We start from the raw sequence: 24360 nt of genomic DNA, 5'->3' as shown, positions 1-24360 counted from the left end.
GACTTCATGAAACCAGCAAAGTTCATGTGCAAGAAGGGCACAAGTGCATAAAGAAGGGCACGGGCTGGCAGCACATCCTGTAATGCATTTTATTTTGTGAATTAAGCCTACCCCAAATGCCTCGATCCTGCTGTCGACCTTGAACAAAGGTTAGAAGCGGGGACAGGACCGGGAAAAAGAAACCAGAGTTATATTTACCCGTGAGACTTTCCTAAGTTTGGCTCCAGCAAGCGCAGCTGCTAGTCCAGTTAAAGGGCGGTTATCCTCGGACACGAATCCCGCTGAAAATCCAGAGGCTGGCAGGGGGGGAGCCGGAGGCGGCAGGGGAACGGGAGGGGCCTGGCTGGGCAGCGGAGGAGGCGGCGGCGGCGGCGGGGGAGGCCCCGAAGGCGGCAGTGGAGGAGGTGGCGGGGGGCCAGGAGGAGGTGGGGCTGCTACCGAAGACTGAGCTGGGCCCGGGGGCAGGGGAGGTGGAGGAGGAGGTGCAGGAGGTCCTTGGACAGCACCTAGTGTCAGAGAGAAAACAAACAGAGGGCGTTAAGGATTTAGAAAACAAAGGTCTCGCTTCCATTGAAAGGGTGGCTCTGTTGCTCAGTGTATGAGACATTAAGACTGGTAAGGTATCGGGCAAGAAAACACTGCATTTCAGCAGGACAGAAGCATTCTTATCCAATGTACTAAAAAAATTACACAGTATCCCGTGAGAAATCAGACAGTTCCAGAGATGTTTACATGAAACCCCTCCAGTCAGGTTCTGTGCTGCAACCAAGAACAGCTTTACACCAGGAAACAGGCAGAGAGTGAAGTCAGGCATGAGCATCGCAGCAGGAGGAACAGGGTGTGCTCACACGGTGCTGAACAGCGTCTCACTGCATTAACAAGCACTAACACATCACCCAAACACCTGAACCCCTGATCTGTTCGAGTGCCAATGCTAATTTCTAAGCTGTATGTAAATCTTTCCTTTAAAAGAATTCCAGCAATCAACTTTTATAATTTAATACAAGCAGTAATTAGTGAGTTAGAAGACTGACATATTTCAAGCTAATGGGAAGAAGCCCTTCTATTTTTTATCTATCACTCTTTTACTTATTTAAATTCACATTGTTATCCAAATATAAAGCGTACTTTGAAAAAAGAATATTCTGATGATCACTGTATTATTATTATTATTATTATTATTGGAAGAGTTTAAGAAATCTTGATGTAGACAACAGCTCCACACAACATCCACTAATCCTACCTCTGCCTCACCAAAACCACCATAAGGGAGAAAAAATACTACACAACTACCTTAATCTCTAAAGGCAGGAATTTCGCATACGAGTCTTTCTGGTTTCCTACTGTGCTAACCACTGCAGAAATTCAAAAGCCTGTTAAACCCTCTTGGCACCACTCACTGTCCGAGTGCACACTTTTATTCCATACTGGAAGTGAGGCCATTCACTCTATTTCCACTCCATCCCAAAGCAGCCCAGACCTTCATTTCAGACAGGGGGATATAAACAGGGTCCATTCTGCATGGCTTGTACCAGGCTGCTTATCCCCCAGGAGCCCTCTGCCCACACCTTTGGAGCTACTGCAGAGTTCTGCACAAAGACCTACATGTATTAAATCCACCTAAATCTGTTAAATCAATGTAAACACAGGATCCAGGTTAACAAAGACGTGTATTACCATGTAAAATCTACCATATTGGTGGAGTGTTCATTAAGGCTTATCACCTGCTAATTCAAACTTTTTGTTCAAAGTCTTCTTAGCTACACTGGTAAAGTACTGCAGAAAGACCTAAAGACCTGTCTCTCTGTATCTACACACATGTATACGTGTGTAGATACATGTATGTGCACACAGCAACATATCAAAATACAACCACTGCCCAGAAAGAAGTGCTGTAGGTGTCACACATTACTTACTAAATTTGAATTATTCCTTAGAGAAGGTCATTTGCATGTCCAAAGCCACACATGTGCTCCTCTATGTTGGCTGCCATTAGGAAACTAATGATCTACGAACTAATGAAGTGGTAACACCACTTCCCAAACAAACCAACAGTGCAGGGTTTACCAAGCAAGAATTTGACCAACTCTGCTCTCAAAAGGCGAGTTCTTAAGAAATTGGAATTTTTTACTCATGACAGGCCACAGAACATGGGCTCCTGGGCACGGAGCTCTTCCATTCCCTTACCCCAGCTGCGTTTGGCACTGGGATCAGTGCAGCCTGGGAAGCACCGTGCTCGTGCCTGGGGCAGTCAGGGCTCTGACCCCCATGCTTAGCGCATTAGTAGCAATAACAGAAAGCCTTACCCTGCTGGCTCGGAGCTTCAACCGGCTGAGAGGCTGCCTGCAAGACTGGCTCAGAAGCAGAGGAGTCTCCCAGCACAGAGTTTAGAGAGTTCTCAACAGAGGCAGGGGTAGCTGCAGAGGGAGAAGGGAGAACACTAGGCTTGGATGAGGGAGTCGAGGCATTCGGGGAGTTGGGAGAAGGAGAAGCTTGAGGCCCAGAGAGTGACAGAGGCGGAAAGGAAGGCAGTGGGGGGGGAGGAGGTGGCGGAGGCGGCGTTGGACCTGAGGTAGAAGGTGAAGGAACCGGATAAGCCAGGTTTTCAGGAAGCCCGTTAGGAGCCGTGGGAGACGTGGACGGCTGGGTCGCCGCGTTGGAAGCCGACACCGGGAGGACGGGTCTCGGGCCGGTGGCTTTGCCTGGTGGGCTGCTTATCATGACTGGAGGAGACGGGGGCAGGGGGGCAAAACTGGGCGCGGCCCAGGCCGCGGGCTTGGTGCTGGGAGGCAGAGTGGCCGCGGCACCGACCGGAGAAGGGGGCCGGGAGCTCTTGTTGAGCGGACGAGGAACCGTAGCGTAATGGGGGAGGACGGGGTGGAAAGCCGAGCCTAGGGATGTAGCAAAACGTGATGCAGAGTGCCTTAGAGGCGGTGTAGGGGGAGTGGAAGTCGGTGGTGCAGAAGTCACTACAGCGTACTCCGGTGTGGCCTCGGCCATTGGCGCTGAGACTGCTTTTGCATATGATGGAGGAGGTGCTGAAGGAGGCTGGCAACTGGAGTATTCAGGAAGTGGAGTGCTATACGGGGAGTTGTCGAAAGATGGAGCTGGACAGAAGATGGAAAGCAGCAGCAAAGGCAGGATAAAAAAAAGGAGAAAGAGAAAAAGGGAGCTAATGAAGCAATAAAACCAGCATTCAAACAAAATGTAAAAATGTAGACTACAGTTAGTACCAGAGGATTAGGCACAAGTGAAAATACTGTTAGGAAAGTTTTACATATTATCAACAGCTGCTCTTAAATTTTATCAACTCTTTTTGTGCCAACATTTGAATTTACAAGTACGTTCTAGAGAAAGTTTCTCAAACCCATCTGTGAGATGGGTTACTTATAGGGTTGAACAATCAATCTTTTACCAGCTTTTATCTTCTTGTTTGGTTGCAAACGGCAAGCAAATGTATTGATCTTAACATTTGTTTCAACTCCACTAATACAACTCCTACCATAGGCAGCAAGTGTCATCTCTCTATTCCCCAGAAAAATCTGCATAGCAAATATTGAAAGTACTGGGAATAAAACTACCGATAAAATCCTCTGCTCTGAAATGACTTACATAGTATTCCTTGACTTTCACCATGAGCTGACTTATGTAAATTGAGTTTGAGACTGAAGAACAACCAAGCATTGACTAATGTTCCATTATATTACCAAAATGAGAAAGCTTTCAGTTATCACTGGATACATTTCCACAGGCAGTGCATTATCTTATCTACAAACACATATAACACATTTCACTGAAATGTTACTACAATGATAGATTAAGCAAGACTTCAGACTGAAAAGCACTTCTCACACTATTACTTTGCCTTATATAGCAACATACCTTCTATGCTAACACACTCAACCTGATACCTCTTAGGGTTTTTTTTCCCCAACTTATGTACTGACAATACATTTGTTGAACAGAGCAAACAATGATAAGGTATTTAAAAAGTTTAATTCATCACACTTCAACCAATGTTGGAGGTGCCCAATGATTCAAGTTCTTCCACGCTATCAGAGAGTATGGCAACGGAGTGAGCAAAGAATGCAAAAAAATTTATTTCAGAATTAATGGAAAATTATGACAGGAAAGTCAAATATCTTGGACTTCTTGCCATAAAAAAGGGAATTCCAGCAAAACAAAGCCTGAAATACTGCCTGTTGCTACACAGCTGCACATACTTGCCATTTGTTGGTTCTCTCACACTCCATCACCCAAACAACATAAAGAGCAGTCTGGTGGCAGAACACGCTCGGGTTTTGAAATTCTTACCAGCATTTGAAATTCTTCTCTCTCTTTCCCATTCCAACTGTTCCCTTTCCAACTGTTCTTGCCGTTCTCTTTCTTGCCTCTCCCGTTCGAGCCGTTCCAGTCTCTCGCGGTCCTGCCTCTCCTTCTCTTGTCTCTCCCTTTCCAGGCGCTCTTGCCGTTCCCTTTCCTGCCGTTCTCTCTCCAGCTGCTCCTGCTCCAGGCGCTCTCTTTCCAGTCTTTCCCTTTCCAGCCTCTCTCTCTCCAGCCTCTCCCGTTCCATCCGTTCACGATCCAGCCTCTCCCGTTCCAGCTCCTTCTGCCTCTGTTGCTCTTGCAACTGTCTGCAATGGTGAGAAAAGGAAAGAGACTAAGCTGCTAAGGGGAAACCAAAAACATCAGGCAACTGCTCAAAGGACAAGGAGATGAACTAATCAACAATCCTGGCAGCAGTGAGAACAAAAGCACAGCATTTGTACCTACCTGGAAGTCTTAATCCTAACACGCCACTTTTCTGAGCGGGATAATAGTTTTATTATGTTTACAGTGAAAAGAATCACATATCTGATTTCCTCTTAACTAATTGAACATTCTGAGAGACAGACTTCAAGAGGTAAGAATAGAAAGCTGATGCTGCTAATTTACCAACTGATACAATCTTCCCAGTTTGGGATATGGAGTTACATTTGTTCTTTGCAAGGTATTTTATACTCAAAGCAGTGAATAGAAGTACAGTGAAATAGCAGTAACACAAATACTCATTAAAAAAGAAACACCTCAAATAAATTATGTTTTTTGGACTAACTAGTCAGGTAGAATTTATCCATATTTTACAGAAGCATTAAAATGCACACGTGTCCATCCCCACTTGCATCTTAACAGACACACACACACACAGATGAACTGGCAACAACATGAGAACACCCTGAAGGCACAGGAAAAATGGACATGGTCAAAAAAATCCAGGGTGCAGCAGCCAAGGAAACACTGCAGGGAGCTGGCAGGGCTTCCAGCTCATGGGAGGCTTTGCAAAGCAAAGCAGAGAGGGGGAAGATGTGAAGAGGAGGAAAACAAGTAAAAGCCAGGCAGTGGAAATACCCTAAGGGTAAGAAGAAACCTTGCAAAATTCTCTGCCAGAGCCACTGGGTTGGCTGAAAGGACTTTCCTGAAGAAAAAAAAAAAAAAAAAAAAAAGGCAGTGGGAAAAGCTATATACCACCTGTCTGATCCTTTCTTCTCAACTTGTTCTATATTTTCTTTAGGGTTTTTTAGGGCTTTTAAAAAGATTTATCTTCCCATTTGATTAAAATACAGCTTCTTGATTTTCAAAGCTTTTTCATCTCTTGGGGATAACTCAGTGTTGAAACAAAAATTAGGCTGATCCTCCTCCCAGCTGTGGCCAGTATGTTCCTGTCAGTAAACAACACTGAAAATGTTCCTAGTTGTTGTTCTCTATTTAATTCTTGTTTAAAAAAAAAAAAACCAAAAAAAACCATAACAGTCAAAGAAAATCTTGTCTACAAAGCACAGAGCCATTTTTTCTGCCATGTTTCAGAGGCAAACTGATGACAGCATCTCAACAAAGACAAAGCACAGCCAGCTCTTAACTACTAAGCAGAGGAGACCTGAATTTTGACACCTCAAGCTACCAGATGTGTGTTTTCTATACTATGTCACTGGGCAATTTAATTTGGACAGTCATTGCTGTATATGTAGAGTCATAAGAACAGAATTTGGAAAAGGAAGAGAACTTCAGCAGTTTCACTCCTTTTCATGCCCAGAAAATACCAGTATCACTGCAAACTCCAGGCCATGAACTATTGTTATTGAACTCCATCAGATTTTCAGCCATTGTTTTTACTTTACAGACAAAAAAATTATAAATTTCGAAATTTCATTATTTCTATAACCAAATAAGATCCTGTTATGCACAACAAAAGGACTTTTTTCACTACTTAACTCAACAGAAACATAAAACCAGTTCTGCTCCTTTACCATTTCTTCCCTCAGCCATAAACCAAAGCTGTAAGAGGAGTCACTGTGAAACCAGAGCTGCAATCCAGCTTGTTAAATGACTGACTTTTAGCATCTCAAGTCTACTAAAACATCTGGTGATTGACCCATACATATGTGGAACCAGCAGAAGAGTTCTATAAATGTTAATATAATACAATATAATATAATGACTATAATACAAACCACAGAAATATTAATTTAATACCTCCAAGAAGTATTAAAAATATTTTTTATGTTACAGTTTTGCTTGTTCTGTGCAAAACTAATTTGACTATGTGCTCTTTTTTCCCCTCAGATAAAACCTATTACTAGAGGGAAACAGGGTTTTCATCCAGGCTAACTTCAGCTTGGTCACGTTAAAATTCTTTTTCTTTTTTCATAAAGGAGAGGTGGATGCACATGTTTGTATCTAAAAGACTGTTCAGAGCAGAAGACAACACTGACAGACTCCAAAGCAGCTTTGTTTATTTTCGTCATTCTTTTGCATTCATTTGCCAGAAATGAGCATATTCTACCCAGAAATGTACACTCTGTTCATCCTAAACCTAAAATGTAGATATGGCATTTGGGACCATAAACATTTCACGTTATATTTAGTTTATAATACTGGAAGGTATCAATTCCCTGGGTTTAACAACACATGAAGCAACTGCCAGAAAATTTATTTTGCTTAAGTTCTTCATTTCTTCACAGAAATAGAAGCTCAATATAGGTCACTCCTCACACAAGGGCAGCACTGCCAAGGCTGTTTTGCAATAAGCCATACCAAGAGCTCTGCCATAATTTCATATTTCCACAAGCAACCTGTAAAGGAAACAGCGAGGTGCTCATCATAAAGCTCCTTAATAATATTTAGTTATTTAGGGCAGCAAGGATGATGGCTGATCATGAGAATTACTGATGGATCTTCTAATTCCAACTAACCTGTGAATAAAATTGGCAAATAAAACTCAACTGTAGTGAAGCAGGGCAGAGAGATGGAAATATCTGCTAAATGAATTTACAAAGGGCTGGACTTTGGGCTGCCTATGGACCCAGGAGTGAGATATAACGGTTAAAACAGGCAGCTCTACAACAACATCCATTCATTGATGTGTCCTGTCCAAAAACCTCAACCAGATGCTAGACAAGAAGAAAAGACTATGGAGCAGGACAGAAATAGCACCACCCTGCATCCCTGCTCCCACCTCAAAACAGGGAGAACAGCAGAACTGAAAAGATTCGAAGAGCAGCAGAAAACTCTTACCAAATGTACCCAACACCTTCCATTTAAAAATAATTTAGAAAGCTGTAATTCTGCATTCTGGGAAAGACAACTGGAGCTGTATGAAGTCCTGAGTGGGATGTCACACCCACTGGGGACATGTGATAGGGACACTCTTCCACAACAGCTGGGAGGGAAGAGTCGATGCAAATAAAGAGGGCAAAGCTCCAAAGAAAAGAGCAGCCCTGCACATCAGGCAGATGAACTGTGGAACTCCTTGCCAGAGTGATTCAAAGAAAAAGCAGGAAAAAGCCCACAGGGGAAAAAAAAACACCCAACAACCATGGGAAATCATTTAGAAAACAGAAACTACATCATGCAGAAGCTGTTGAACCAAGAGATGCCCAGAGGATGGGAGAGCAGCAGAGGGAAGCATCCCAGGTGTTTGGCCTGGCCCAGAAGGCTTTGTGCCATAACAAAATGTTTAAATTTAGTCTGAAGCAAAAATTATTTCAACTGGCAATGAACACTATCAAATTACATTGGCTAAATAAGATTGAGATGAAAGACAGTGAAATAACCACTTTTATCCACACAGGACCTGAATAACAAAGTACTCATTATTTAGTAATATTGAGTAAGGCAGTATTTAACATTTCTTCTCTTTTTTTTTTTCCTTTTGGTAAAAGAATCCCCATTTCCCATTTCTTCAGAAAATAAAAGGAATAAACCCAGAATTTTTTGCCAGGAACAAAGTTAAGCACTTTGCTTACAGTACAAAAGCTCTACCAAGAGAGGGCAGCAAAATACCTTGCAAGCATATCTTATACATATGAGATTAAATACACCATTGTTGAGAATACTTTCTCATCACATGCCACTGAAGCATCCCTTTGTCAACAAAGAAGAAAAAAAAGAAGCCAAAACAACAAGCAAACAAAAAAACCCAACCAAAAAACCACACCTCATAACTCACTACACTTCTGCTGTCATTTTAACAATTTTAATAAACCTTCTGAATAGCAAACCAAAAGGTGCACAGGTCAGAAGATCAGTATGCCAGTAATGCAATCAAGTTGCTTTAACACAACTTAATAAGCAAGGAAGAATTCCATAAGCTACACACTAGATCTTAGCAAGTGTTGCAGTTGTAGCTAAAAAAGATCAAAACCACATTGGATTATCTTTTAAAAAAAGGCATTAAATCCCTCTGGTTTGGTTTAGCTAGCATTAGACAGTATAATGGTATTTTTAAAATTATATTAGACAAAAGCATTAGCAGATTAAGAAGAGTCATCACACATCAGTTAAAGTACATCTGAATGTCGAGACTGGTAACTCACAAACCCTGTGAAAGCAATACCTGAAAATCCTTCAGTCTTAGAAAGCACATCTGGCCATCAGAACAACTTTTGAAAAAGCTAAAGAGATACTCAAAAATGCCCAGAGAGCTGTCTCATAGTGAAATGCTTGTTATGCAAAGACAAAGTGATTATTCTAACTATTTTAGAACTGTGACTTACTCAATTTAAGAGCTAATTTACATGAAATAGCTGAGCCTGCTGCAGAACTGTACATGTCAGTCTCACACAAGCTACTGTTACTCATGTTTAGATTCAGAGGAACTTCAGAATCTCAGAATAGCTCGTAGCTTTATCACAGTGACTATTCATGACACTTTCTTTGTGGATTTTAATTAGCTTCATGTCAAAAGCATTTTGGGAAACTTCACTTTGGGGTCTTTTGGGAGAGGCTCTTGGTTTGGTTTTTTTGGTGGTGCTGTTTTTAAATTAGCTTACTTTAATACTGCACCAACTTTTAAAATAATTTCCCTTCTTGCCCTTATATTTTTGTCCAGTTAAGGAGATACTGTCTGAGGATAAAGAAAGAATCATATTTACAATACTAACTCGTGACTTAATATGAGCATTAATCCTGCAGTTCTTTGGGCAGCCAAGCAGCAGGAGCATGACTACATTCTTGAAATAACACATGGGAGAAAAAAATGCAATGAGCAGAATTAAGCACACACTGCTGCATCCCTGCTGAATAAAATCCCCCCACATTCTGCGATGGTGACAGTGTTTAGAATTTCTCCAACACGACAGCTGCAAAACAGAATTGCAGCTAATTTACTTAGCCAGGTACACACAAAGCCTTCCTGGCTTGCTCTTGATCATAAAAAGGAATAACAATTAAGCAGTCCTGTTGTCTCAGCTCCTGTTATTATATGAAATGAGCCAGCACCACATGCACACTGAAATCACTTTCCATTTAGCAAGTAGCATCACCTCATTCAAAACCCAGTGTGTGTGAAGAAAGCTATCTCAAATTAATACTATCCATTATTTTTGATCTGTATTGGGGAGGGGGAAGGGAACAGATGGGTTTTTTAACTTCTGCTCCTGAAGGTGAATGACTGAAATCCTCTGGGCCTTTTACTGAAGACCTCTACATAGTCAATCAAAAGAATGGAGCCCTCAGTTAATTCTCTTAAAATATGGCCATTACCATACAGGTTGAAGAGAAGACAAAGATCTCACCTAGATTAAGAAACATCAGCATTTACTGGTAAAACTGTAATATTCTGTTTCAGAGCAGACTTAATAGCCAGAGGGAAACTGTCCTTTCCTGAGACACTTTCCACATCTAAGCCTCCATATCTTTGTCACCTGCAGCAGAGTTACTGGATTTGTGGAAACACTCCTTCCACCAGAGCAAGGATGTCTTGAAATATGAAGAAACTCCAATTGTATCAAAACCCAGAGCTTCTGTCACAAGGGCACCAAGAGGAAAAAAAAAAAAAAAAAAAACAAATCCAGAGCTGAAACAGTTTGCAAAAGCACAGGGCTGCCTGCTCTGGCAGGTCACCTTGCTTCCTCAAGTGGAAGTTGCGATGTACATTCACATAAATCTTCAGGATTCTAACACCAGCTTGCTTTGCTCTTGGCTGTGAGATCAAGCCATTACATTTTTTCCTAAAAAGATGATAGGAAACTGCACTGAGGAGCCCATATATCAACCTGAATAACAGAGTTCAGCCACGAACCTGGAAGGCTTCTTGTCACAAAGCCAGATACATTAAAAACAGAGGTATTTCCATGAACAGTACAAAGGCATCTTTGTACCACTTCCAAATTCAGGAGGCACTGAGCTGACAGACATTCCAAGATGAACAGAAACTTGTTTGAAGTATTTAATTTTAAAACTCACTGTAGAAAACAAAGATCCAAGACAAAGCCTGCAGAAAACAAAATATCTTGAGGAACAGACCTGACTGAAGTAATTGCTGCATTGAATGAAGAGGTCAGCTGGAGGCAGATAATTCATAATATTTGACAGCTGTTAGTTGTCATTTATGAACACACCAATTTCATATTTCATTCTTTCTTGGCAGAAAAACTGTATGTCAAAGCAGGGCATCAAATCACTCAAAGATCAATATGAACACTATCCCTGTTTTGTCTGCTTAAAGATACAAAAACAAGGCAAACGAGGGAGAAAAAACAAAATTCAATATGTGTATTGTAAGAAGACATCAAAAACCATCACTTGAGTTATTAAAAAACAACGTGGACTTAAAAACATATAATTGAAGGGAGATTTTCTGCGTCCCACATGGTGTGGTTTTTTGCTTTTTTTGAAAAATAGTTTCCTGCTTCTGCTGTTACTTCTTCTAAAATGACAAAGTCTGTCAGAAGAGAGACATAAGGATGACACCCAGAAGGCAGCATGAAGTCTGCCAGACTACTGCTGGCTTCAAATATTGCAGTAATATTCTGTACTTATTGTTCTGAAAGTTACTATTAAGGCATTCAGTATAAGAAACCAAATGTAGTTCTAAGAAAGTACTCAACAGTGTATGCATCTTTCTTTCTGTGCTTCACTAGGTGTTTTTTTAAGTTTTAAAGGCAAGAAATCTAGGAATAACTACGATGCTAAATTCTAGAAGTAAATGCATCACATCAGCTACGATTGAAGCTGGGCTCACCAACCCAAACCAACTGAGTTGTTCAATGTGGGGCCTCAGTGTACCCAGGCTTTTGGAGCTGCCCTGAGCTCCTCTAAGCCTGCCTCCAACTGCAGAGCAACAAACAAGACAGCAATGTTTGGAGTTTTATTCTCAAACGCTGTTAGCCCCAGCATGTGGGCACAGATAGCATTATCTAATCCAACAGTCACTACTTACTAGAATACATCTCACATGATGGCTCTCCTCCTCCCACCACTGAGTCACTGCAGCAAACAGAGCAGCTGGCTGCAGACAGGCTACACAATGTCTGCTGAGCAGCAGCACCAGATGCAGGCTGACCTCAGCTCCATCTGAAGCACGCTCTCCTCTACCTTGTGATCACCAGGAACTCTCTCTGGACATCCACAGAAGTAGATGCAGACACAGCCAATCTACTTTAGCCCTGTTGAAACTATTACAGGGGGAAAAAAAGTGCTTTGACATGTTATTTTGAACTTAGCTTAATTTTTAACAGTTTAATCCTCTGATCATCTTCTGCACAAGTTCAGGAAAGTGTGTCTGTTATGGCCCTTCAAATTTGCAAGAATTTATCTGAGTAATTAAAATGGACCACCAGCATTAAACTTGCTCTTCCATCTTTAATATTAAAAATTTATTCACCACTCCAAAATTCAGCATTTATCACAGAGCTCACTCTCCTGCATGGTCACGCAAACCTAGTGAATATTTACAATATCTCAGTGCCTACACATTACATACCATGGAATGAACACACACCACCCCCCAAATTTCATAATTCATGCACAAAGAGAAAATACATCCACATCTTGGAAATTTGCAATCTGTATTGACATCAAACACCGGCAGCCTCCACAGAGACTGAGAATCTTCATAAATAAGAAGTACAGGATGCAGCAATAACATAAGCTCAGCAGAAGTGATCAATATTTAACCTCTTTGCATCTTCCCAAGCAATCTCAGCTGCATAAACCTCACTTTGCACTATCTAAACTAAACTCCTGCTCTAAAACTCTTACCAAGTCAGCTTTATTTTCTGTCAAGTGCTTGACAGTCAGGACAGTTTCTACCTGAGCATAATGCACGTGGTGTCAGAGAAACCCAGACAAGACTCAGTCAGCTGGGTACAATGAGCAAGACACAGGGACTCAGAAGATCTGCCAGGTCTGACTGCTGAAGGAGAGAGGTTTGTGAAGTGAGTTTATGTATATGCTCTGGAACTGACAATTTCTGCCACTCTCAACTGTGCTCTGGACCTTTGGTTCTTTCAGCAGCACTGAGAGGTGAGACTGGTTCAAATTATGGTTTGTATCAAACACTTCACACAAGGTGAAATGATGAAGGCATGTAATTAACTGCATTTATCATGATTTTGAAACACTGCACAAACCTAGGTCCTTACAGCTATTTCCAGTGTTCAGGCAGCTTTCTCTTGATCAGTCACCATTGCATGTAACACTTCCTATGTCCATTTGATTTTCCCTGTAAAGTGGTCTATACTTTGGTGGTTTTCCCCTCTAAAAACAGAACACCTACTATGAACTCTCATTCTATTCTGACCATCAAAATCTGCAATATCATCCAACGCCTCCTGTTCTCCTTCATTCTCACATATCTCAACTCACATCAGCAGCAAGGACTTGCTTTGTTCAGCAAAACACCAAAATAAATTTGATTGCTACAGGTCCCATCGGTGCACTGATGCCTGTTCTTGTGCTCCTCACACTTCCACAGCAATCCTCATCTCTTCCACATTAACTGAAAATTCCCTCTTTGTATCTGTCAAATGCTTCACCAAAGCCCAGGAACAGCCTTTTTGCTTTTGTGAAGAAAATACTGTCTGGGTCCAGTTTACTGTCCAATGTTTTATCTGTTACCAAAGTCAAATTAACAGGCTTTCATCTCCTTGATCAAAAGGGATTTAAGGTTTAAGAAGAAGCTTTTATGTTGTAAGGTAAAAATGCATTAGCTGGAAGTAGCAAGGACTAGGTTTTAATAGTCAAGCAAAAATTAGTAGCCAGCCACTATGATAAAGATATGAAGTGACAACTAGAAACTTGAAATGTATTAGATAGAGGAATTCTAACAGACTAAGGGATCTATTAATGCTCTTGGATCAAACCTCATTAAGCCTAATTTTCCTCATCTCCATCTTTTCAATATATTATCTCAAACTAACAAAACATGAGCTTTCCTGGCAGAAGCTAAATCACAGAAAGACACCTGTACTCATGGAATTTTAGAAAAAAAGAAGAATCTCAGCAGTAGAAAAACCTACTTTCACTGGCAACTCCCTCTCAGTAGTGTATTCCAGTGAGTACAACTGGAATACAATTTCTTAAAAGGGAACCACAATAACCAACAATCTGGAAAAATGTAGAACAACTTTCAACTCCAATTTCATGTTCTGCATCAAACAGAAAAAAGCTCACAGAACTGAAAGATTTCAAAGCAATTCTACTGATGCCATCAGAATACTGCTTAATGGAGGAGTGGTCTTCTCAACAGATTAATGTTACCAGCATCTACAATTAGGCTGTAACCACAGAGCACTCATTACACCTACCCACAAAGCAGGTAAGTCTCTGAAAACTTTATGACAAATGGAAAGAAAATGAGACAAGCTAAAAAAAATTGGAAAAAAAAAGAGGAAAAAAAAGCCCCTTTAGATTCCATCTAAACCATTTCTGTGCCCAACTACAAACAATACAATCATATGAGTGAATTCTACTGACTTCTCAAACCCTAAACCAAAAGGCCAACTCCATCATATTCATCTGTATCTCAGATTAGAGCTGTGTGCTCAGTTATAATCTAATCAATCCATATGCCTTTTAAAGAAATCCTATTTCCTTGAAAGAAGCTGTTGGATAAACGGCATGATTTCAGAAGCAAAGGAGAACTGGAAGCTCTACATCTGGCCACTAACTAGGGAAAAATTACAGGCTGTGGGAAATCAGTAGAAACAAGGCTACCAGGGACACACAGCCATGGGCAAACTTTCATTCCTTTAAACTACAATAGCTACATTGACACTGAATTGCAGGGTTTTTTCTCTTAGCATTTTTACATATGTTTTCAAAACAGCTTGGAGTATGTAATAATTACTAATTTACAAGAGAGAAAACATTTTACTGTAGTTAAAGAATAAGATTAGCAAAATTTAGAAAAAATTGTTTTAACATGTAAAATAAAAATCTTGCCTTCAAGTCTCTTATCTACTAAGAAACTGCTACATTTGACAGTCTCTGAACTTGCACTAAAACTAAGAATCCTTCCACAGGATGTTACAAAACCCACACCATATCAATACTAAATTCTAGCACAGGCATACCCTGTGTTTTCTTTAACAGTATGACCACAAAACAAATTAAACCAAAGCAAATAAAGTATTTAATTATTACAATCCCTCCTAATATCCTGCTGTTGCATTTTGCAAACCTGTAACATTTTTGAGTACTTACGAAAGAATTCGGTCCAGTTTTGGTCCATGACGTCCCTGAAGGACAGTAGGGGGCTTGTACACCCTCATCATTCCTTACTATCTGTACAGTTCCTCTGTTCCTGGAGCTCTTTATTTATGAAGCAGTGACCATTCTGAAGTTATTTATAAACATTAACTCATTAAATTCCCAAGTGTCATATTAGATACCAACTCAGTGACTCATATTCCTGACAATGTATTTACCACGGCTGGGAGAGAAGGTAAATTTACATGCACGAGTAGCACACACAGGCATGCCATGAACTAATCTTGTATTTTAAAATGGTCTCTGGCATTAGGTAACCCTGCAGTTATTAACAAATATGTATGTCAACTGAAGATGGCTCATTATCAATCAGTGGAATTTATAAACACTGCCTGGCCACCACTCTGACAAAATGAAAAACAGCCCACATAACAAAATACCCCTTCAGTTTTGAGGATCAAAAATGGGAGCTGGAGTGTTTTAGAGCTTGCTATTACTGTACTGAAGTGAGTGCAAATTAAGGAAAATTACAGCTAGCTTCAAGTACTCCCTGAGAGGGAAAAAGCATCCACCATGTGTTAAGGTTTCTTAAAAGACAGTAACAAAGTTATCAATTCACCAGAAAAAATTACTTCATTACACCTCATGTGTAACCTTGGCCTTATAAAAACCTCAGTGTTTCAGATGGCACATCTGGTCCTAGCAGCCTTAGAAACTGTATCACTGCCCAGTAAGCAATACAAATATTCAAGTACGAAGCTCTGCAGCAAAATAAACAAAGTGGTTTTACCCAAAATGTAAGGGCATCTAAATCCTTTCTAAAATAGAGAAAAATCTCTGAACCAAAATAATGTACTTCTGCTGGCAATGAACTAATTTCACTCTTCAATTCCCAATTCTCCCAAGATTCCTGAACACTGGTTATGAAAGCAAAGGAAAACATCAGACCCGTTGAAGAGCTCTCTTTATTATGCCACTCTTCACTGGTCAGTCCTTTGGCAAAATACTTCTGAAGAAATGTTTCTATTTCTGCCTAGGAAAACCCTGAAGCTCCAAGCCACATAATTTAACTTTGAAATTAGTCCTTCTCTGAGCAGAGGGTTAGACTAAACCTCCACAGGGTCCCTTTAATTTTCATGCAAGCAGATATTTTTCTCCAGCTTAGAATAATTTAAAAACCATTTTCCTGCACTCAACACAGGAGTCAGTTACACACTACTAAATCCAGGCACACCTAAGAGGGATAGGAGAGCAGAACTCAAAGACAACTATGATCAAGCCACACTTTAAAGAAAACCCCCACCCAACAGACACACATTCCACAAGCCATAGACTTGGCAAAGCCTTTCTCCTGATCCATCACAAACCCCATGTTCCTTCCCACGCAGTAACATTTATTCCCATTTCTTGCGTTCCCTGTAGTCTTACTGCTCCCCACAGGATTCAAGTCTGCCCACACTGCTTTTACCCTTTACTGAGATTGGAAATGTCACTTGGAGATATGTTAAAAGTAATATATACTTCAACCTTTTCTTCCCAACTATTTACTACTCTCTACATTATGGTAGTAACTCTTGTTCTTAGAGTCTGAAAGCTGCAAGACAGTTACTACAGAAGAGAAGTTGTAGCTTAGAGTTAATTGAACTTCATTATTACCATGTAGTTACAGGAGTAATGAGACTGAAGAGGCATTTGTGAAATGTTTTAACAAAATTACATGTTCTTCTTAAGCTTAATGACACAACAGCAATAGTCTTTCCACGGACAATCTGTCTAGCAGCATGAATAAAACACTCATTCCAGTGCTCCATCCTTGTTTCAGGGAAAAACAAAACAAACCCAGAACCAGACTTCAAAGAGAACAGTGCATTAAATGGAAACAAGTTGAGCACACTGATCAAAAAAGTCAAGCCATAAGAATGCCATCTGATAGGATGTCCTTCACATACCAAAAATTTCAAGAGACTTTCAGAGCTCTTAATATAGGGCAGCATTTATTCTGAGGAGATGCCACTCTACAATGCTTCTCTCAAAAGTATTTCAGCATTATAAATTTCAAGATAATGCAGCTTTCTAAAGGAACAGACAGCAAATAAAAATACTAAAAATCACTAATGTAGGACAGAAAAAAATATTGAAAGAAAAAAGGCTTTTTAAAAGTCTGTCAAAAGAAATGACATAAAAGACTTTTATCATGACAGCAAACTTGCACATAAACACATCAAACAGACAGATTTGTAATGAGGTTCTTGCTATTTGTTTTTAAACAAGGTAACTTTCAGATAAAGCTCAGATTGAAGAAGACACAGAAGAAAAAAGACAAGTATGATGCTAATTTTGATGGCAACCCTTTGTTCAACATATACAGCCTGTTTATCAAATGAATTATTCCTAAATTGGCAATTTGGTTCTGCTGACCTTTTCATAAACATACTAAATGCTGAACAGCAAAATAGAAAAAGCTTCAGTGCTAATTAGACCCAACATGTTTAAGCATTCTTCCAGTCACCACAAAAAAGCTATTAGGTGCATTTACACCATCAGTCTGGACCACCTCCCATTTATTCAAGGCTCCTGCTCCCTGTATCTGTCCTGCATGTGACCTAAATCATTCCCAGCATCCCTTCAGGAAGGGAACAGCTAATCTCCTGGGAGTATTTTGATGGTAAAATAATCCAGGATTGCACCACAGGCAGTGTGCTTGGGACAGCCCAAGGTCTCACTGTTTTCTCTTAGCCCAGTGTGACAGCACTGTCCTGCAAGCCTTTGCCATGTCATACACCCATAACCCAGACACTCACCCCACAGCATCACCCCACACTGCCACGAAACAAAAGTGGGAATATGGAAACCACAGAGTTTGTAGAAATGGGGAACTTCATCAATACATAATGATAACTAAAAGGAATGGGGAAAAAAACTCTGTATGTTCAAAATGCTACAGGTCTGAAAAAATATCCCACAGGGATAGAAATTGCATGAGCTAAACTTGGAGGAAGCACCAACTGGCCAGAGGAACACAGACCAATCACTGAGGGCAGCACAGGTATAACCAGCAGTGCTCCAGCTGAAAATTAAACTGCTAAAGGCTCCATCAATTTATACACTAAAAGCAGAAAATGAAGGTTTTTTGCTGAAGAATACAGTGTAAAGGCAAACAAGATTCCCAATAGAATGTTCTGATCTAGCACATCCACACTCAGGACAAAAGCCCTGCCATTCCTGATGACTCAGTTCTCTGCTTCTGAAACTTCCTTCCTCGCTTGCTGCTTTTTTCAGTGTCAAAAACTGAACACACAACAGTCACTGGAAAATTAATTAGGTGGCTGAAAATGACAACAGTGAAATCTCCCAAGGCTTCCCCTCTGATCTTCAACTCTTTCCTGGCATGCCAATTCCAACTGCATTGTTTGAATGGGTGGAGAGCACGAACAAGGGATCCAGCAACAAAGTTTGTACAGAGTGGCACTGAAAACTGTGCACATACAAATGCTGCCCTCATGCAGGAGAGGAATTAGAAGTCCTTGACATTTATTTTCTCCTCATTAAGAGTTGTCACTTCCTTGAACTGAACAGCTGTTGACTTTTAGTACCATACCTTCTCTGGATTTCCATTTCTTCTTGTGATGGACCATTTTGTACTTGAGAGGGAAGCTGTGAATTCTGTCGAGGCAATGTAGGACCTAAGAGTAAAGACAGATCCTAAATTAATGGTTTGAATTTTTACCATGCAAAAAAATAAAAAAGCACAAAATCAAAGAAAAAAGCCAGCCATCACTCAACTTTTTAAGAACTGCTCACTTTTGCTTTTTAAGCCAAACAAGCTCAACAACATAACGCAGCAAATAAAAACTGCAACCTCACACATGTACAATGTTACCTCACGCATCTGCAGAATGAATTTATTTCACATGGATGGAAAGGTCTCACAAAAATGCAAAGCAAACTTTCTCTACGATGGAATTTGACAAAAGCTTTGAAAAGCACTCCAAGTCTGATTTTTTTCTTAAAACAATGAACAAATACCCTTGGAGGAGCAGGAAAGGCTCAAAAAATTAAAACACTCACCTAAATAGAACACTGGAAAAGGGGGAGAAAATAGAAAAAGGAAAAAAAAACAAAAGAACAGGAGAAAAACCATCAGAACCATACCACCATACTGAGAGAAGGAAGATAAAGCATGTTTCTACAGCTCACACCAAAATTTACTCAGTATTGTGTCCAAAGGAATGGGGGCATATAACAAATGTGCAAACTGTGAATTCTGCTAAGCACAAGAGATGCAAAAGGGAAGATCATGCAAAATCAGTTTCAGCCTTTACTAATGGGAAATTCTGAACCATACAACTTTCATGTAATTGTCTAAGTGAGATCTGTATTCCAGAAACAAAAAAGCTTTACCATTTTAATCACAAATGTATTTACAGCACAAAACTGTGTAAAAACAAGTGAAGAACAACAAAGTGTGGAACAGAATACAGGAGACCTAATGGATGCATTGCTGCTGTCAGGCAGTAATCCAGGAAATTACTTAGACTATAAATATGCTCAAGTTTATGGAATTTTTAAGAAACAAGAATTAAAATCAATTAAAACATCAAGTTTTGAAAATGTCCAAGAGCAGAGCAGTGACTTCCCACTGATATTTCACCAAACTAGAGTTATGGAGTTGTAATGAGATCTTCCCCATCTCAAATATCAAAATGCAAAATTTTTTGCTATCTGAATTTGTGAAAGTCACCCAAACCCATAAAAAGACCATGTGTGATACACTGACACATCAAGGACAGGCAACTTGTTGAGACACAGCCAACAAGTGCCTTAAAAGCCCTACAAAAAGGTTCATTTCCTCAGAATGCCACAGTATTGTGTCCACTGTGATCTTTAATCATGAAAATCATAAAAGTGTACACTATGTACCTTACAATTACAAAAAGTAATAGGACTTAATTGTGGAGGATGAAAGCAGACAGTGCACTACTGAGGTGGTGTCTTCCTTAGTTATTCTTTCAGCAAGCATTAGGCCCTTATACCTAATGCCTTGATGTTGCTTGGGATGCACTATTTTTGCTTGAAATATCTCCAAGAGACACCCCCAGGTATAGAACCTATAGTGTTTTAAATGCAAAAAAATTTAATTATTAATTTATCATTGCAGTTAAATGATCATTAAGCAGAAACGTCTTCCACATGGCCCATATGGAAAATTTTTCTGCTTTAAAACTTCCATAAGACACATGTCCTCCTCTCCTCTCCCCTGTGTGACAGGTGGAAAGCTTGAATGCCCATGAAGCCATGACTGCAGCTCGCAGGCAGCTGGGCTATTTGCTGCCTGCACCAGGCTGCAGCCTTTCATGGCCTTTTACAAGCAGACACAACCCAGCAGCAGTGAAAGGTGCTATAAACACCAGCACTGCTGCTTGCCATGCCCAGCAGAACACTTGGAGTAAGTCAAGGCTCACAGCTTGAGCTGCAAACTGCAAGCAACACTTGAAGTATCAGACACGGAATGAAATTCCCATCCTATTCCTCAGAATGAAACACGCTGACCTGAAAATTAATGGATTGCCTTAAAAATCAACTTAGCTTAAGGAAGTTAAAGACAGTCAAAAAAGCTTTGCAGTCCAAGGAGTGAAATTTAACATTATTGGTAGCCTCAACTGTGGTAGGTTGATTAATAATGAAGAACAGAAATAAAAAGAAATGGCCACAATGTGTCCATATACCAACCAGAACTATTTCGTGCTGAAAATGCAGTAGAATTGGAAAGTTCAAGCTTCAGCCAATTTAATCTTTAAGAGTATTTAACAGGGCTTTTTGAAGAAGGTATTATCATGCTGCAGTAGCATGCAGACCACCACTCTCCAACCCTTCCACCTTAGTCATTCTTTAGCCATCACCCCCAGAAAGTAAACACCAAGCTTCACCTGCACTGGCTATTCCAACACATCCAGCTGTGAGAAAACCTATTCTTGTAGCCTCAAACTTTGTTCCAGAGCACTATCCTTCAGAAAACCATGTTATCCATCAATTCTGCACAAGGCAAACATGCGCAAGCCAAGCCAGCTTTATTTGGCCAGCCCACTCAGTGATGGGCTTCTTTCACAGCTATGCACACAGGAGACAGAACAAAATCACCTGCTGGCAATTAACCTGGTGACTCCAGTACTTCTTACACATTTTTGACTCAAGGAAATGCAACCTGAGTGTACCAAAGGCTTTCAAGAAAGGGAAGTTCAGCTCCCAACTCATCTCTCCTGTTTTTTCATGAAATTTCCCTCTGCAGCCACCCTGCTAATGAACATTACACAGTTAAAGGTACATGCCAGGTGGAAAAGTATGTTTTATCCTAGAAGGTTTATTACAGCAAGGCAAGACTACCACTTTATTAATAAAATACAACTGCCTGGGTAGCAGAACAGGTGGTATATTAAATAAACAGGAACTAGCTAATAAAAACCTCTCTCAGATGTTTCTGAACACTTTTAGATACCTCAGAAAGATCAACCCCCATGAGAAATATTCAGATACTGCCTGGAAAAGAACTCTGATCCTTCTACAGGATCACTTTATCTTCAGAAGCCAATATAAGCCAAGTGAGAGATGAGGCTGAATGGTCTATTCATTCTGAGTTTTAAAGAAAACCTAACATCTCTCTTTTTCTAAAAAAGCACAGATGGTGCACTCGGCAGCACATTCTGACAGACAGAGGATATAATTTTATACTAATTTGTTCAGCAGCCATTCCAGTTTCAGTGCTTTCTGTTTTTCAGCTTATTCTCACCTTTGCATCACCCTTCCTCTATGACAGTTCAGGCAACTGTGTGGTGAGAGATGGACTGGCAATCTAACACATTAAAAATCTCAGGGAAAAAAGCCTGCATTAAGCATTTCCACCAGCTAGATGACAGACAGACCTGGTTCTTCATGCAGACACACAGACAATTATGCTGGCATCAACATCAGACTGCTGGGGACTGCTTGAACCATATCAAGCATCCCCAACATTGCCCTTTTAAACCACAACCAGAGTTATAGTTTATCAAACTCCTTAATTTTTTTTAGCCCTAATTGACTGGTTACTTTGTATCTCTATTCAAAAACCAAACCATTTTCAGTTGCACAACCCTATGAAAGCATAACTGGCAAGTTGGGGAAGCAAACACATGGTTTCCCCCCCCCAATGCCTTTTGTTCCTCTGTTGCTTCACTCTTTCAGTTACCTCGTCTGTTTTGGAGTGTCACACCACACCCTACTCCACTTCTTCTCATGCCAGCTGCATTGTATGTTATCAGTGTTGACACTGGCTGATATTGAAAATATCACATTCTTGTAGCCCTAAAAAACCCCAAGCATCAGCTGCAAGATTGGCACAACACATGTCCTGCAAATTAGACACTGAGCCCCAGGGGGGGTTTTCTTTTGGCTGGACAGGCTCACTTGGGAGCTGGCAACACAAGGATGGATGAAAAGGGGTTGGGGGGACCAGGGGCAGCCAAATCATGTGAAATCTTCCTCAGAACCTCACATTCTCTAAATCAAGAAGGCAAAACCACACAGAAAACCTCCCACCTGCAATTACTGTACTTCAGAGTACAGCAATAGAAGACAAGCCCTAATTTTTGAATAAATCTACTAAAGCTGGTCAACTATCACACATAAGAATTTTAGTTTGAGGTGAAGATCTCAATTTTCTCCCCAGAGAAAAAGCTTATATAAACAACTCAATAACTGAGAAATTCTACTCCTTCACTTCTCAGTATGTTAGTGCCAAAACTAAGCAGTGTTCCAATTATACAGTCTGATATCCAAATCAAAGTGTGACTTGTCTTTTAGAAGTCTTTTCAAAGACTGAAAGTGGACAGCAAATTTATTTATACATTTATATGATATAAACGTAAGTGACCTGGCTAATTATAATCTTTAGAAAATATTTTCTTTGAGGACAGTTTGAATACTCCTACTAAACAAAGCCCACACCCCAGGCAAGAGTTCAAAGCTACAGCCAAAAAGATGTATTTTTATTAGGGTAGATAAGAACTTACCAAAAAAAAAAGTATGTTTTACTAAATGGTTAAAGGTTTTCTGAATGAATGGAAAGCAGGCTTTTCAGAGATCTGTGCAGGAAGCAGTAAGAACAACAACTGTGGTATCCCTCTTTGATGTGTCTCCAGCTCCTTCCCCCATTCAGAGCCTGTCCTGCTCCAGGCCATGCCAGAACAAAGGCTGGTTTGATTTGCCAACCAGCCCTGAGCAGAACCAAAACCACGCCACTCCTCTATTGTAGTTGTGGGGTGCCCCAATGAAGGCAGGAATGATTAATCTGACCATGTTCTCAGAAGGCTAATTAATTTTTTAACATACTATATTATATTAAAGAATACTAAACTAAAGCATACTAGAGAATACAGAAAGGATACTTACAGAAGGCTAAAAAGATAACAAAGAAACTTGTGTCTCTCTCCAGGGTCTCGACACAGCTTGGCCCCAATTGGCCAAAGAGTCAAAACAACTCACACCAGAATCCAGTGAAATAATCCCCTGTGGGTAAACAATCTCCAAACACATTCCAAAGGAGCAAAAGACAAGAGAAGCAAATCAGGTAATTGTTTTCCTTTTTATCTGAAGCTTCTCAGCTTCCCAGGAGAAAAATCTTGGGCAAAGGGATTTTTCAGAAAATATGAACGTGACACTCCTCAAGCCCTGGACGTGTGTTATGGGTTTATATGCAAGACCATGATGGCCAAAAACTAGGGCATTAACTAGTGACGAAATTTTCTCTATTATTTCTGTCTGGGTGAATCATCTCCCAGCCAAGGCTTCCCCTCCCTTCCAACACCTACTTCCTCACTCACAGCTACCTTCAGCTGAGTTAATTCACTCATCACTCCAGATTTAAAACCAAACACTTTCCACTTCAATCCACAAGCTCTTTTAACTTGATCAAGGCAATAAAAGGCAGCAAGAACAACAAAACCATTCATTAAAACACACATGAATTGAAGTAGAGGTAAGCCTCCTATCAGTGCCAGCAGTGCCTTGGGAACCAGGCTCTGATAACCTGGGAGCCAGGCTTGGCTCAGCCCCAGTGTGCTGGGGACATCAGCAGCTTCCAGTGTCCCTCTGCCATCCCCTCATGCCCAGGGACACAGCTTCACCAGCAGGGAACTACAGCTGTGAGTGAAAATACAGTGCCACAAACAAAGGAGCAAATATTGAAGTTAAATCTATCAATACCATCCACTGTAGGATATTTAGAGCTCCCCATCCACCCTTAGCTGGGTTAAAATTTGTTTAAATAGCAATGTTATAGGTGATGACTGTCACTGCTGGGGGATAATACTAAAGAAATGAGCCTAAGCAAGGTATATTTCACAACTATCTTCATGA

General features: G+C 40.5%; 1 protein-coding gene across 4 annotated transcripts in view; it reads right to left on the bottom strand.

The window, feature by feature from the left end:
• Positions 1-24360, bottom strand: part of ENAH (ENAH actin regulator) — a 120935-nt gene that overhangs the window by 11656 nt on the left and 84919 nt on the right. For 3 of the 4 annotated variants that reach the window (XM_064415380.1, XM_064415379.1, XM_064415381.1), the window contains 5 exons: positions 19039-19050; positions 18569-18653; positions 4315-4634; positions 2307-3107; positions 199-506 (listed from right to left, as the gene is read on the bottom strand). In XM_064415380.1, coding sequence (XP_064271450.1) covers positions 199-506; positions 2307-3107; positions 4315-4634; positions 18569-18653; positions 19039-19050 — 1526 coding nt within the window. The remainder of the gene's footprint in view (positions 1-198; positions 507-2306; positions 3108-4314; positions 4635-18568; positions 18654-19038; positions 19051-24360) is intronic. The other variant, XM_064415382.1, reaches the window with a different exon arrangement.

Source organism: Passer domesticus, chromosome 3 (assembly GCF_036417665.1).
Source record: "Passer domesticus isolate bPasDom1 chromosome 3, bPasDom1.hap1, whole genome shotgun sequence".
NCBI classification, from domain to species: domain Eukaryota; kingdom Metazoa; phylum Chordata; class Aves; order Passeriformes; family Passeridae; genus Passer; species Passer domesticus.
This window is presented reverse-complemented; position numbering and strand designations above follow the sequence as displayed.